Source organism: Trachinotus anak, unplaced genomic scaffold (genome assembly GCF_046630095.1).
Source record: "Trachinotus anak isolate AG129_WGS33_773 ecotype Australia unplaced genomic scaffold, CSIRO_AGI_Tana_v1 ptg000026l, whole genome shotgun sequence".
NCBI classification, from domain to species: Eukaryota; Metazoa; Chordata; class Actinopteri; order Carangiformes; family Carangidae; genus Trachinotus; species Trachinotus anak.
In genome coordinates, this window is record NW_027273877.1 from 14381550 (window position 1) to 14397373 (window position 15824).

Here is a 15824-nt window from a genome sequence, read left to right on the forward strand (position 1 = left end):
AACATTTTTGTTTTTTAACCTCTACACTCAATGAACTTAGTTGTTAAGCCTTTACATGTACCTCATCAATCTGATAAGGTACATATAGCAGTGATAGCAGTTTCCGTTTTTGGATGTTGGAACACTGAGCTCGTAGTTGTTTCTACAAGGTTTCGAAGCATCCATGCATCCCATAATGTCTGCATATAACCCCTCTCACTGGTGTTGCTTGTATAGTAGCATTCCAACAGTTCCTCATTATCTGCTCTTGTCCATGTATGTCTTGTTGTAGTAGCCCATTTTTCATCAGGTTGCCCTGGTCCAGCAAAACCTGACACGGACCTTGTTGACCTTGTTGAGCCAGCATTTGTAGTTTCACTCATCCTGAGGTATGCTGATAGCATTAAGGACCTTGCCTAAGGGTTCACACTTAGGCAAGGTCCCGGTCCCCCAGTCAAACCCCAGTCTCCTGTGCTAAAGTCAATGGTGTTAACCACTGAGCTATCCAGGCGCGAAATAAATGGCTAAGTGACAAAGTACCTTCTGAAAGTCTGCTAGAAGTAGCAGTACTAAAGACTGTCCCTACTAAGACCATCACTCAGACCAACGAGCTGATACACACCACAGCAACAGTGATCCTAGAGATGCTTGGCTACAAGTTGAACAAGATAAGCCACAAAGGACATCCTCCATGCAGGAGGAGGCTGGAGGCTAAGATCAAGGTAACACAGAGAGAAGTTAGTCAGCTCTCAGAGCTACAGAAAGGTGTGATGAAGAAAGGGGTACCTAAGAAGTACAACAAACTGTCTATACCTGAGGCACTGGAGACTGCCAAGCAAAGACTCCCAGCCCTGGCTACCCGCCTGAAGAGATACACAAGAGACGCAGAAGCTAAGCGGATAAACAGGATGTTCTCCTCCAAACCATCCAAAGTGTACTCTCAATGGCAGGGTAGTAACACAAGAACAGATCCACCCAGGGATGAGACTGACCAACACTGGAAGAACATATGGTAGAAAGAGGCATAGCATAACACCAATGCTCAGTGGCTAGCGGAACTAAGAGCAGACCGCAGCAATTTCCCGGAACAAGGTCCAGTAACCATCACAATGGCAGACATCCAAGAAAGAGTTACAATCATGAAGGGCTGGACAGCACCAGGCCCTGACATGATCCACACCCACTGGCTAAAGAAACTAACAGCACTCCATGAATGCCTTGCACCACAAATGAACCAGCTGCTGATGGATGGAGCCTACCCAGAGTGGTTGACCCAAGGATGGACAGTCCTGATCATAAAGGATTCTCAGAAGGGAGCAACTCTATCCAATTATCGGTCAATGACCTGCCTTTGCACAACATGGAAATTCCTGTCAGGCATCATAGTAGCTAAGATGACTAGGCACATGGTACATTACATTTATATTTTATATTTATATCTTTATATTTTTATTTGCACCGTGGGTCCGAGAGGACTGAAATTTCAATTGTGCTGTATGTCCTGTATGTGTAGCATAATTGACAGTAAAGCTGACTTTGACTTTTGACTTTGACTTGACTACATGAGTGGGGCCGAGAAAGGAATTGGTAGTAATACCAGGGGAACCAAGCACAGTTACTGGTCAATAGAGCAGTCACCAGGCAGACCAACCTGTGCACTGCCTGGATTGACTACAAGAAAGCCAATGACTCAATGCCACACACATGGATACTGGAATGCTTGGAAATGTATAACATCAATGGGACACTAAGATCCTTCATCTGAATTTTTAAAAGTGAATTCAAATTTTCAAGAACTAATTTCACTGTTGCTTTTCAATGTTCATAAATTCAGAATGAAAACTTCAATCTTTACCATGAGTCTGTCATCGGAGAATTGATCAGTGATCGATATGACATGAATAAAAATATGTTTGTCTTTGCAGAGGTCAGAACCACAGACTGAGAGCAGAGTCTCCAGGATCCAGCTGTCTGTCTATGAAGAGTGATTGGTCCAAAGGACTTCCTGCAGACCTTAGTCCTGAACCTGGACCCTCAGACTCACAGTAAGAAGCAGTTTCTACTGTAAACTGAGCTGAAGATGATTCAGTTATTAGACATATTTGACTGTGACATGTTAGTGATGAAGACATGTCTTCACAGAGGGAGGAAGAGGAGTGGTGTCTCTGTGGAGGAGCAGCTGTCCTGCTGTGCTCTGTGTCAGGACGTCCTGAAGGATCCAGTCTCTACCAGCTGTGGACACTGGTTCTGCAGACAGTGCTTCACCTCATACTGGGACCAGTCTGGGTCTTCAGGAGACCCCTCCTGTCCCCAGTGTGGACAAAGACCCAGAACCAGACCTGGACTGCAGACAGCCAGTCAGAGCAGCACTGTACAAAGTGAGACTGAACATGTATCTGCTGATGTCTTCATTTCTGAAACCAGGACCTGTTGTTTTCGCCAGTGTCAGTTGTTCTATCACACAGCACTGACATTTCAGATGATTCTAAAAAGCACAACATTAAAAAGATTTTCTTTGCTGCTCTTTAGTTTTTCTGGAACTGATGAAAATAATCAGCAGATTCTCAGATTCTCTGTCTTCAGTCTGACATTGTCTCTTCTCTTTCAGCAGATGGTGGTCTGCAGGAGCTTTTAGATCAACATAAGATCAGTCTGAGGAGCAGATGTGAACGTGTGACTGAAGGAAGTGATGGAACAGGAAGTGGAACCCTCCTCAACAGGATCTACACTGAGCTCTACATCACAGAGGGACGGAGTGAAGAGGTTAATACCCAACATGAGATGAGGCAGCTGGAGACAGCTTCCAAGATGAAGACCCTCCATGACGCTCCAATCAAGTGCCACGACATCTTTAAAGCCTTACCTGACCAACAGAGACCCATCAGAGTGGTTCTGACTAACGGCGTCGCTGGCATTGGAAAAACCTTCTCAGTGCAGAAGTTCAGTCTGGACTGGGCAGAGGGCTTGGAGAACCAAGATGTCAGTCTGCTGGTTCTGCTTTCGTTCAGGGAGCTGAACCTGATCAGAAAGCAGCAATACAGTCTTCTCAGGCTGCTCCATGTTTTCCATCCAACATTACAGAAGGTCACAGCAGAGCAGCTGGCTGTCTGTAAAGTTCTGTTCATCTTAGACGGCCTGGATGAAAGCAGACTTTCACTGGATTTTACCAACAGGGACGTTGTGTCTGATGTCACACAGACGTCATCAGTCAACCTGCTGCTGACAAACCTCATCCAGGGGAATCTGCTTCCCTCGGCTCTGGTCTGGATCACTTCCAGACCTGCAGCAGCCAATCAGATCCCTCCTACATGTGTTGACAGGGTAACAGAGGTACGAGGCTTTACTGACGCCCAGAAGGAGGAGTACTTCAGGAGGAGATCCAGTGATGAAGAGCTGTCCAACAGAATCATCTCACACATCAAGAGGTCCAGGAGCCTCCACATCATGTGTCAAGTCCCAGTCTTCTGCTGGATCACTGCTACAGTTCTGGAGCACATGTTGACTACAGAGCAGAGAGGAGAGCTGCCCCAGACCCTGACTGACCTGTTCTCACACTTCCTGCTGGTTCAGACAAAGAGGAAGAAGCTCAAGTATGATGAGGGACATGAGACGAGTCCACAGGAGCTGATGGAGGCTGACAGGGAAGTTCTTCTGAAGCTGGGGAGGCTGGCGTTTGAACATCTGGAGAAAGGAAACATCATGTTCTACCAAGAAGACCTGGAGCAGTGTGGTCTGGATGTCACAGAGGCCTCGATGTACTCAGGACTCTGTACTGAGATCTTCAAAAGAGAGAGTGTGATCTTCCAGAAAACAGTCTACTGCTTTGTTCATCTGAGCATTCAGGAGTTTCTGGCTGCAGTCTACATGTTCCACTGTTACACCAACAGGAAGAGAAAGGTCCTGAAGAACTTCCTTGGACGAGACTACAAACAACGAGGCTCAACCTCAAAGTCTTTGTTTGAGAAGATTTCTTGGATGTTTGGAAACCTTCATCCATCTCTGGATGACTTCCTGAGGGCAGCCATGGTGAAATCCCTCAGAAGTAAAAATGGTCACCTGGACCTGTTTGTTCGCTTCCTTCATGGCCTCTCTCTGGAGTCCAACCAGAGACTCTTAGGAGGTCTGCTGGGTCAGACAGAGAACAGTCCAGAAACCATCCAGAGAGCCATCAACAAGCTGAAGAAGATGAAAAGTTACAAAATCTCTCCTGACAGAAGCATCAACATCTTCCACTGTCTGATGGAGATGAAGGACCACTCAGTTCATCAGGATATCCAAGAGCTCCTGAAGTCAGAGACCAAATCAGCGGAGAGACTCTCTGAGATCCACTGCTCAGCTCTGGCCTACATGCTGCAGATGTCAGAGGAGGTTCTGGATGAGTTGGACCTGGACAATTACAGGACGTCAGAGGAGGGACGACGGAGACTGATCCCAGCTGTGAGGAACTGCAGGATGGCTCGGTGAGTCCAGACATGATCAATATAATTATCAATCAGTAGATTAGCTCAGTAGTTGAGTCAAATTCAGATAAACACAGTTTTCATTTATTCTCATTATTCTTAGTTTTACTTTGAAACAATCAAAGGTCAGTTGTGTTTTTTGTGGAGGTGTTGTAAATGCTGTGAGCACCAAAATGTAGATGTTTCAGTTGGTTGTGATTGTTGCTGTTAAGTTCATAAAAACACTTGTTTTGTTTATTTGTAATAATTGTTGGATGCTTCATTGATTTGTTAATGTTCTGTGTTATTTGAGTCTTTTTGGTTTAATTCAAACCTGATCAAACTAATTAAAGCAGCTCCTCTGATCTTACACCTCAGTTTCCAGGTGTTTCCAGGTGTTTCCAGGTGTTGGGGAGGACCCCTGCATATGAGAAAACAGTAGTATTAAATCTTTAGTGTCTCCAACTGTGCAGTCTGATAAATGTCCTCAGGTGATGTCACCTGAGTCAGTGTGGGCAGAGTCTGAAGACGACACCAGACCTCTGTAGCCCCCCCTCATCTCTGCTGGATAACACACCTTAATCTAACAGCTGAGGGTTGGTGGTTGAGGTGCATTGTGGGTGATGTAGGCAGCAGGTTTTTCTGAGGAAGAAGAATGTGTGAATGAAAAAAGAAGATGTCTCTGGTTCAGCTTTGTTGAAACTGTCCATTGTGACAGTGTTACAGCAGTGATGAATCTGTGGAGGTCTGTATTCAGGACTCATGAGGTTTCTATGACAACAGTCATCAGTGTTTGACAGTGAACAGTGAATGCAGTGAAGCTCGAAACGATCATCGTGGGCGCTGCTACTGATACACCACAATGACCTAGATGTGTTTTATGCAGTGGTGTGTGTTGTCTGATTTTATTCTAACACATTTTATATTTTCTCTCATCACAGACTTGTTGGTTGTCGACTCTCAGAGACTCACTGTGAAGTCGTGTCCTCAGCTCTGAAGTCCAACCCCTCCCATCTGAGAGACCTGGACGTGAGTGGAAACAACCTGAAGGATTCAGGAGTGAAGCAGCTGTGTGCTGGACTGGAGAGTCCAAACTGTAGACTGGAGACTCTGAGGTCAGTTCACTGACTGGAGCTGTTGTAGTTTTATATACAGTTCAAATCTGTGACGCTCCAGTTTTTCATTTGTTGGTTCATTTTGAGGATTTCTGTGTGAGGATTTAAAAAATCAGCCAGTGAAGAGAAAGAAATAAGATGAGATTAGGAGCAGAGTGGTGATAGAGAGGGTCAGGAGAATCCCCGGGGGCCATTTGGGGACCGGGGCCAGACTGATTATTGTGTAGATTTATAATAGTCATAGTGTTTGTGATTTAGAGCAGCAGAGAATTTCTGATCTTAAGATCTAAAAGTTAATGAGAATCAAGTGGCTGAGGTGGGAAAGTGGAGAAAAGAGGAAACTCACCTGGGATATGGAGGCAAGAAGGAATAGATCCTGACCCCGGATTATTAATCTTATCCGGGGTTGGGTCACAGTGGCAGCAGGCTAAGCAGAGAATTCCAGGCATCCCTCTCCCCAGCAAGGCTTTCCAGGTCCTCCTTGTTGATCCCAAGGCGTTCCCAGGCCAGATGGGACATATAATCCCTCCAGCAAGTTTTGGGTCTACCCTGGGGCCTCCTCCCAGTTGGACATGCCCGGAAAACTTCCAAAGGGAGGCTCCCGGGAGGCGTCCTTACCAGATGCCCGAACCACCTCAGCTGGCTCCTTTTGACGCGAAGGAGCAGCTGCTCTACTCAGAGCTCCCTCCAGATGTCCAAACTCCTCACCCTGTCTCTAAGGCTGAGCCCAGCCACAGCAAAGGAGGAAATCCCTTTCCACCGCTAGTATCTGCGATTTCATTCTTTCGCTCACTTCCCAAAGTTCATGACTAGGCGAGGGTTGGAATGAAGATCGACTGGTAAATCGAGAGCTTTGCCTTCTGGCTTAGCTCCCTCTTCACCACAATGGTCCGTTACAAGCTCCGCATTACTGCTGACGCTGCATCAATCCGCTTGTTGATCTCCCGCTCCATCCCACCTTCACTCATGATAAAGACCCCACCCAAACTACTTTACTTGGAACCTGAATTGCTCCTCCTTGATCTGAGGTTCAACAATCGATTGGAGCCTCCTTTCCAGCACCCTGCACCTAAACTTTCCCAGGGAGGAAAGTCTACCTTTTTGAAAAACGGGAACACAGGTACTGCACCCAACCTCCACTTGACTTTGAAGAGCCATGACAGGCCAACAATGTCCAAAGCCTTCAGCATCTCAGGGTGTATCTCATCCACACCCTGCGCCTTGCCACCAAGGAGCTACCTCAGCAACCTCTACCAGGGTTATGGGTGAGACTTCCCCCCAGTCTTCCAACTTTGCTTCCTCTGTGGAGGATGTGTCAGTTCCTCAAAGTATTCCTTTCACCGTCTGACAACGTCACCATTCTGGGTCAGCAGTTCTCCTCCCCGGCCGAACCCAGCATTGGCCAAGCCCTGCTTTCCTCCCCTGAGCTGCCGGACAGTTTGCAAAGAATCTTCTTGAGGCCAATAAAAGTGCTCCGCCGTAGCCTCGTGGAACTCCTCCCACACCCGACTTTTTGCTTCTGCAGCTGCTGAGGCTGCAGCCCTTCTGGCTGCCCGGTACCTATCTGCTGCTTCTGGAGACCCCTGGACCAACAAGATCCTAAAGGGTTCCTTCTTCAGCTTGATGGCCTCCTTCACCGCCAGTGTCCACCAGCAGGTTCTTGGGTTGCCGCCTCAAAAGGCACCAACGACCTTGAGGCCGCAGCTCCCAACCGCCACTTCTACAATATAGGCTTTGAACATAGCCCACCCAGACTCCACTTCCCCAACCTCCCCAGGGATGCACGAAAAATTCTTACAGAGGTGTGAGTTGAAGACCTCACAGACAGGGGCGTCCGCCAGGCTTTTCTTTGGAACTCAGCTGCCGAAGGGAGCAACCAAATCAAACGATTGACCTTCCTACCTCAAAGACTTAGGCCATACATCTTCAACTTGCTGGTCGAGCAAAAGTTTTTCTACAGGATCCCACCGAGATAGCTACACCAAATCAGCTGATCTCACCTGCTGCGTGCAGAAGGGCGAATTGTTGAGGAGAGAGCCGATCGCACTCAGCCAAGTACTGCACCGGAGCTAGACAGCGGAATATTGCACACTCGGGGCAACTTAAAGTAAGCAGGTTATGTCTGGACAGAGACATAGAGCATAGATATAATAGAGTGTATCTTGATGTGTTTTCCTATCTGTATTAAGTTGTTATTGGACCTCTGTGTCCTGTCATTGCTGAACACTGTTGTAAATACTGTGTTATGCTGCTTAATTACTGTTGTTGTTGTGGTGAAGTTCGCACTTCTCCATATTGCTGCTTTGTGCCTAGTTTACCACTGCTAAGCTGATAATCAAGATTTTTGCCAGTTGAAAGACTGGTGCCAAGCCAGATGAGCATCAGTTCGCCTGCCTTGTTACCACGTGGCACAATTACTGTTTAATGTGCTGGAGTGGTAGCTAGAATCTTTCTACTTCCCTCATTCAAACTCGTAGTGGAGCCCGCCATCTAGCTCTGTGTGATGACATCACACAGTATTTTGTATTTAATATTTGTATTTGTATTTAATTTCTTGTGTAGAAAACATGATCCATCCCTCCATCTATTGTCCGAGAATAAACTGTTACTATGGCCTTTGGATCCTGTGTTTGAGTGTGCACTCCACATCAGATGCCCAGTGAGCCGTCAACTTTATTGTAGTTTTTTCACAAATATTGACACTTATAAGTGAACACTAATTTGAGACTGAACTCTTACTGAACTGAGACTCGGTCAAAGGTCCCTGATACCAGGATGGCTCCCTGGTAATTTTTCATTATTATTAATAATTAATTAACAATTTATAGAAATCTTTGATAATTATAAAATTGTTCCCCATAATCTATCTGCTCCTAGCAGTGCGTAACAGGAGGACGTAGTAGAAACGGCCTCTGAGAAGATCTTTACATATTCGGAAGTGTGATATCAGGCTTTCTGCTGATTGGATTAGGCATTGCCCTGGTGTATCAGAAAATTCGGAAGACGGTGACAGCAGTCCAAATCCCCACGCTGCCCGACATAATTGATGGAGTGAGTAAAGTTGTAAGCACTCAGACTGTGATTGTGAACCACAACTTGGGTACCACCTTGGAAGGAGCTATTAATGCTCAGACTGTGGTAATAAATCGCAACATGGGTCACATCTTGGAGAAGCTTTCAGCTTTGAAAAGGAGAATGGATGAAGATGACCAGAATGGACTAACAGAGTAAGCTGTGTCTATTGAAATACAACTGCTCGCCCCAACCCAAACAATCATAATCTAATCTGCGTTCCGGCCCCCTGCAGCTGGAACAACTCCCCCACGAGATCGCTGCAGTGAGACGCTTCAACCCCCCCCCCCCCCCCCCCCCCCCCCCCCTTCCACAGACACCTGTTGATTGTTGACTCCGTCCGGGACCCGATCAATGATGTCTCCATGGCAACTTGCTGTGTTATCACGATGATACCCTGCGAACTGAGGCACTGATTGTGAACTAGACGAAGCGACTCTCCAGGCCTATGCACACACACACATTCACGGACACCTCTTACATGTACATATGCAACTCACCCCAACCCCCAACCCCATCCCACGCCTTCGCCACTTCCTCCCATCCAGTGCGGCGGGCGGGGTCCGATGGCTGCACCTTAATGGCAGTGGCTGCGGCTGGCTGCCTGTCTGCACTGGAATCACCTCCTCCCCCCTTTCCCCCCTCCCCTGGAGGAAATTATAGTTTGGGTTCTGTTATTTTTTTTCCTCTCCTCTCCACTTGTTTTTCCCCATCCGCCCCCCACCCCCCCACCCCCCACCCCCCACCCCCCTTTTTTTAATGCCGCCGCAGATGGCTGCCTCGGTGTTTTGGTGCGCTCTGCACCAATCACCAGAAAAAATTCCTTGTACGTGAAAACATACTTAATAAACCTGATTCTGATTCTGAGAGGAAACTGCTCTGATGCACAGAGCTGGCAGCAGAGGCAGGGGAGCCTGCTCTGAAAGCTGACCTGAAGTTGAAGCTGCTCCACCATGTTTGTTCTGAACAGTGTGACTGAGTTCTCACTGTTTGTTCACGTCCTCAGTGTTTTGTTTCTGTGCTGATGTCTGGAGTGTCAGAGAGGGAACAGACTAAACAGACATGACTCCTCTGATTCTCCTCTGATCACAGACTGAACTGAGGTCAGCAGCAGCTGATCAACCTGTGTTCACATCAACAGCTGTATGAATGTTGTGCTGACATGTGGATGATGTGTGTAGAAGGCTGACATGATGAAGATCCACAATAACAGAAGGACAAAGTCACTCTACTCATTTTAGACAAAGATCATTGATCAGGACAAATCTGATTGATTATCAATCATTGATCTACATCTTTGATTCTTTATTCAGATTGAGTCTCTGCAGATTGTCAGAGATCAGATGTTCTTCTCTGGTCTCAGCTCTGAAGTCCAACCCCTCCCATCTGAGAGAACTGGACCTGGGTGGAAACCAGGACCTGCAGGATCCAGGAGTGAAGGTTCTGTGTGGTTTTCTGCAGAGTCCAGACTGTAGACTGGAGACTCTGAGGTCAGTTCACTGTTGTAGATCTTATATCTTGAATCCACAGCTAATGAAGCTTCACACACAAGTTGAATCCATTGACTGTGAATGAATGAATGACATTGTAAATAGTTGTTGTCTCATGTTTCCAGTTGTTCTTCTCTCAGACTGAGAATGATTCTTCAGTTTCAGCTCATTTCACTCACTTGTCATGAATAATGTCTGTTCACTTCAGTTCAACCTTCACAGCTCACACACTCGTATTTCTCTCAGTCAGAGGACTCATGTTTTCTAAATCCACTGGAGAAAATGTCCAGTGTTAGTTGTTCAAGTCAATTCATTTTTATCACAACAACATACACAAGATCCTCACAACTAATATTTGTCCAAAGAAAGTGAAGAAACAATCTTCTTTTTTTCAGTAGATTTCAGTGAAGTGTCAGGACTAATGTCTGTTTGATCAAACTGTGTGTGTGTGTGATTTCATCTGTAACACAACACACACAACTGTTGTGTTGACAATGTTGTGTTGTACTGACATGATGAAGATCCACAATAACAGAAGGACAAAGTCACTCTACTCATTTTAGACAAAGATCATTGGTCAGGACAAATCTGATTGATTATCAATCATTGATCTACATCTTTGATTCTTTATTCAGATTGTGGAGCTGCAGGTTGTCAGAGATCAGCTGTTCTTCTCTGGTCTCAGCTCTGAAGTCCAACCCCTCCCATCTGAGAAAACTGGACCTGAGTGAAAACCAGGACCTGCAGGATCCAGGAGTGAAGGGTCTGTGTGGTTTTCTGCAGAGTCCAGACTGTAGACTGGAGACTCTGAGGTCAGACTCCATGTTTTCTTTCTGTGCTGAGATGAATGTGATGTGAAAGTTGTGTTGACACTGAGCTGCAGACATGAGGCTGATATTATACTGATCCACACTGAGGATCTTCATGGTAAAGTCTGTTTTCTTCTTCTCTGCTTTTAGTCCAGTGACTGTTTCTCTTCAACTTTCACATCATGACTTTTTAAAACACCAACAGAAACACATTGAATCTGTCAGACAATAACTGATCTATAATCAATAGCTGATGGTCCCAACACTTTTATAAGGCTCTGTGATGTTTGTACTGACCCAGTATTCAAAGCCAAGTTGTCATAGCAACAGGTTGTTTCATCACTTTAAATCCTGTAGGTTTGACTGTGTTAAATATTTGAGCTCAGTCACCAGGTGTCTGTGTCTCTGCCGTTCCATCAACTAGTGAATTTAATATATATTTCTATACATTTGTTGTCATGTCTCCAAACTTCAGCCTGACATGTTTGTTGTCTTTGAAAACTTGAGGATCTTTAGTAGAATCTGCACAACATGAGTTTGTATAGATGGAGCCACAGGTGGAGCTGGCAGAGTTGAAGAGGTGGAGTCACTACGTCTTTATTGAAGCAGCAGCATGTTGTCATGAATATTAATGAGAGCTGTTTTTACTTTGTCTGTTTGACTCTTTGTGGTTTCAAGCAGGAACTTTGTCTCCTAAACTCACATCTTTGATTCTTTATTCAGACTGAGGGACTGCAGGTTGTCAGAGATCAGCTGTTCTTCTCTGGTCTCAGCTCTGAAGTCCAACCCCTCCCATCTGAGAGAACTGGACCTGAGTGAAAACCAGAACCTGCAGGATCCAGGAGTGAAGGGTCTGTGTGGTTTTCTGCAGAGTCCAGACTGTAGACTGGAGACTCTGAGGTCAGACTCCATGTTTTCTTTCTGTGCTGAGATGAATGTGATGTGAAAGTTGTGTTGACACTGAGCTGCAGACATGAGGCTGATATTATACTGATCCACACTGAGGATCTTCATGGTAAAGTCTGTTTTCTTCTTCTCTGCTTTTAGTCCAGTGACTGTTTCTCTTCAACTTTCACCTCATGACTTTTTAAAACACCAACAGAAACACATTGAATCTGTCAGACAATAACTGATCTATGATCAATAGCTGATGGTCCCAACACTTATAAGGCTCTGTGATGTTTGTACTGACTCCAATATTCAAAGCCAAGTTGTCATAGCAACAGGTTGTTTCATCCCTTTAAATCCTGTAGGTTTGACTGTGTTAAATATTTTCCACTTTTTCCTGCATGGCACCAGGATTCCATCCATCAATGAGAAGCCTGTCAAGAGTTGGGGGAAACTTTTTGACCTCAGCCTCAGAGATGGAGCAGCCATCCCAACATCAGTCAAGGAGCTGTAGTCTTGGCTCAACAGAGTGGACAAGTCTGGGCTGCCTGGGAAATTCAAGTCCTGGATATACGAACATGGCATCCTACCTCGGATCCTCTGGCCACTGCTGGTCTAAGATGTGCCCATCATATCAGTGGAGATGTTGGAGGGGAGGATCAGTTGATGGCTGGGCTTACCACATAGCTTAAGCAGTGCAGCTCTGTATAGGAAGAGTAACATTCTGCAGCTTCCGTTTAACAGTATCATGGAAGAGTTCAAGGTCACTCATACTAGAGAAGCACTGCAGTACAGAGACTCCAGTGATCCCAGAGTCTCAGCGGCTAGCATTGACATCCGTACCGGCAGGAAGTGGAGTGCTGCTAGGGTGCTGGAGACAGCAGAAGCCAGACTGAGGCACAAGACTGTTGTGGGAGCAGTGACAATGGAAAGATCAGGCTTGGGCTGCTTTCCAATGCCTCAATATATCAGGGCCCAGGGCAAGGAGAGGCAACTGCTTGTCCAGGACGAGGTGAGGGTAGCAGTGGATGAGGAGAGAATAAGCAGGTTGGCAGGCATGAGGCGGCAGGGAGTTTTGATGAAATGGGAAGGTGTGATGGAACAAAGGCTCACATGGACTGACATCTGGCGAGTAGAGCCAGAACACATTAAGTTCCTAATCCAAGCAGTATATGACACACTTCAAACCTCCAGCTGTGGGGCAAGTCTGATTCACCGTCCTGTCCACTCTGCTATCTGAGGGGGACACTTGAACATATCCTCAGCAGCTGTCCAAAGGCACTAGGGGATGGTCGCTACTGCTGGCGCCATGACTAGGTGTTGAAGGCAGTTTCTGAGAGAGTCTCCTCAGCCATAACAGCAAGCAAGGTCCACTGCCCCCCAGGAAACAGATTACCTTCATCAAGGCAGGAGAGCAGCTGAAAAGACAACCTAGAGCAGCTACGGGCCTACTCTCCACTGCTCAGGACTGACAGCTGATGGTAGATCTGGGCAAGCAACTCAAGTTTCCGGCACACATTGCAGCAACATCTTTGTGACCAGACATCATCATTCTGTCAGAGGCTTCTAAACAGTTTACCCTGATAGAACTGACGGTTCCCTGGGAAGACCGCATAGAGGAAGCATTTGAGAGGAAGTTGGCCAATTACCAGGGTCTTCTGGAGGAGTGTCAGAGATAGAGTTGGTGAGCACTCTGCTATCCTGCAGAAGTAGGCTACAGAGGCTTTATTGGCTGCTCTCTGTACAGAGCCTACATGCTGCTAAGCATGAATGGGCCAATCAGCAGAACAGCCATCAGGACTGCAACAGAGGCAGCAGAGAGAGCTTCCAGGTGGCTGTGGATAAAAAGGGGTGATCCGTGGCCTAATGCTGCTGGGACGCAAGTCGGGGCTTGATCGACCCTGGCTGGGTTGCCTGGGTGAGGGTGTATGATGTTGTGAGACCCAAAACACCAGATGGACCCAGGATACATCACTGATGACGCATTCCAGTGCATCCATAGGATGCACCTTTAATCTTTTCAGTTTGATAAGTTCAGTTTTACCAGTGACTACCAGGAACAGTCTGGTTGATAACTAAGAATATTTTGGTGACAACTGAAAAGAGAGTTCACAGCTCAGAAAGATGTCAACAGGGGCAGGGAAGGTTAGCGGCCCTAACAGTATCTTTCATGAGGGGGGTGAGAGTGAGGGTGAGGGTGAGAACCCCGTAAGTACGGACCTAACGATGATGACAAATGCATATGGAATCACGACAATGAGATGCATCTGCAGCAAGATCTGCAAAAACCAGCATGGTCTTAAAATACATCAGACCAAGATGAAGTGTTTGGTGCGGGAGCCTTTGGTGCAGCGCACAGGGTCTAACCTTGGTGAGATGCCGGAGGAGCCTGGCATGGTATCACCCCACAAAGCCCAGCACCTTCAAGCACCAGAAGCTCCATCACTGGGCAGAGAAGTCCAAAAGGCGCAGGGGAAATGGGCCCCAGCCAGCAAGCAGAGAGAGTGGCGCCAATTTGGGGGAGAATGCTGCCAGACTTACATCCAACATGTGGAAGGGGTTGCTGACCACCGCCTGCAAGCCATGACTGCCATCATTGTCAGCTTTGGAGCAGAGCGATTTGGCCAAAGAGAAGACTGGTGAAGCTCCCAACCGTATGAATTGTAGAGCAGGGAAAATCCAACGGCTGCGGCAAGAGCTCCGGATCCTCACAAAGCGGTTCAAGAGTGCAGAGGAAGAGAAGAAACCCCCACTTGCTGAGCTCCGGAACATCCTCAGAAAGAAGCTCAGGACCCTGCAGAGGACAGAGTGGCATAGGAGAAGGGTCAGGGAGAGAGCCAGAAAATGTCTTGCTTTTATAGCTAACCCATTTGGCTTCATAAGGGAGTTGCTTGGCAGCAGGTGTACTGGAGGCCTCACTTGCTCGAAAGAGGAAGTAGACCAATTCCTCCACACCATCCTGCATGAAATGGAATTGGAGCACCAGCAGGCTCTTATCAACCAACCAGCCCCAGAAGTCAACTTTGACGTGAGAGAGCCGAGCCTGAAAGAGATGCAGGAGGTAGTGAGAGCCGCTAGTTTGGATTCCCAAAGAGGAGAATTCCACAAGCATTGAGCAGTTTAGATCCATCTCGCTGCTCAGTGTCGAAGGCAAGATTTTCTTCAGCATCTTGTCCCGCCAGATGACTGACCTGACCAACGCATACAGATCAATACCACACAAGCTGGTAGAAACTGCACTAACTCGGCACCATATTCTCAGCAAGTTCAAGGACCTCATCTTGGACTAAAATAGCAACTTCAGATTGAGAGTCACTTCTGGGTCAGTTACATCAGCTTGGCATCAACTGGAGAAGGGCATCATCACCGGGTGCATAATATCTGTCAGCCACTTTGCCCCAGCCATGAACATGGTAGTAAAAACTGCAGAGGTGGAGTGCAGAGGCCTATCAACCAAGTTTGGTGTGCAACAGCCTCCCATCAGAGCCTACATGGACAACCTCACAGTCACCACATCCTCTATACCAGGGATACCCCAAGGGCTGGAGAGGCTCATAAAGTGGGCAAAACTTGAGGATCTTTAGTAGAATCTGAACAACATGAGTTTGTATAGATGGAGCCACAGGTGCAGCTGGCAGAGTTGAAGAGGTGGAGTCACTACGTCTTTATTGAAGCAGCAGCATGTTGTCATGAATATTAATGAGAGCAGTTTTTACTTTGTCTGTTTGACTCTTTGTGGTTTCAAGCAGGAACTTTGTCTCCTAAACTCACATCTTTGATTCTTTATTCAGATTGAGGGACTGCAGGTTGTCAGAGATCAGCTGTTCTTCTCTGGGCTCAGCTCTGAAGTCCAACCCCTCCCATCTGAGAGAACTGGACCTGAGTAGAAACCAGGACCTGCAGGATCCAGGAGTGAAGGGTCTGTGTGGTTTTCTGCAGAGTCCAGACTGTAGACTGGAGACTCTGAGGTCAGACTCCATGTTTTCTTTCTGTGCTGAGATGAATGTGATGTGAAAGTTGTGTTGACACTGA

General features: G+C 46.8%; 2 protein-coding genes across 8 annotated transcripts in view; one reads left to right on the forward strand and one right to left on the reverse strand.

Moving 5' to 3' along the window:
• LOC139609388 (CD59B glycoprotein-like) overlaps positions 1-15824 on the reverse strand; it is a 225759-nt gene that overhangs the window by 15870 nt on the left and 194065 nt on the right. The gene's annotated exons all lie outside the window — the stretch shown is intronic.
• The window catches only part of LOC139609385 (protein NLRC3-like), a 175728-nt gene that overhangs the window by 13137 nt on the left and 146767 nt on the right, over positions 1-15824 (forward strand). For 2 of the 7 annotated variants that reach the window (XM_071463850.1, XM_071463849.1), the window contains exons 3-7: positions 1905-2024; positions 2122-2357; positions 2588-4439; positions 5360-5533; positions 9919-10095. In XM_071463850.1, coding sequence (XP_071319951.1) covers positions 1905-2024; positions 2122-2357; positions 2588-4439; positions 5360-5533; positions 9919-10095 — 2559 coding nt within the window. Of the gene's footprint in view, positions 1-1904; positions 2025-2121; positions 2358-2587; positions 4440-5359; positions 5534-9918; positions 10096-10730; positions 10908-11627; positions 11805-15583; positions 15761-15824 lie in introns of all 7 variants that reach the window. The other 5 variants (XM_071463843.1, XM_071463845.1, XM_071463844.1 and 2 more) reach the window with 5 other exon arrangements.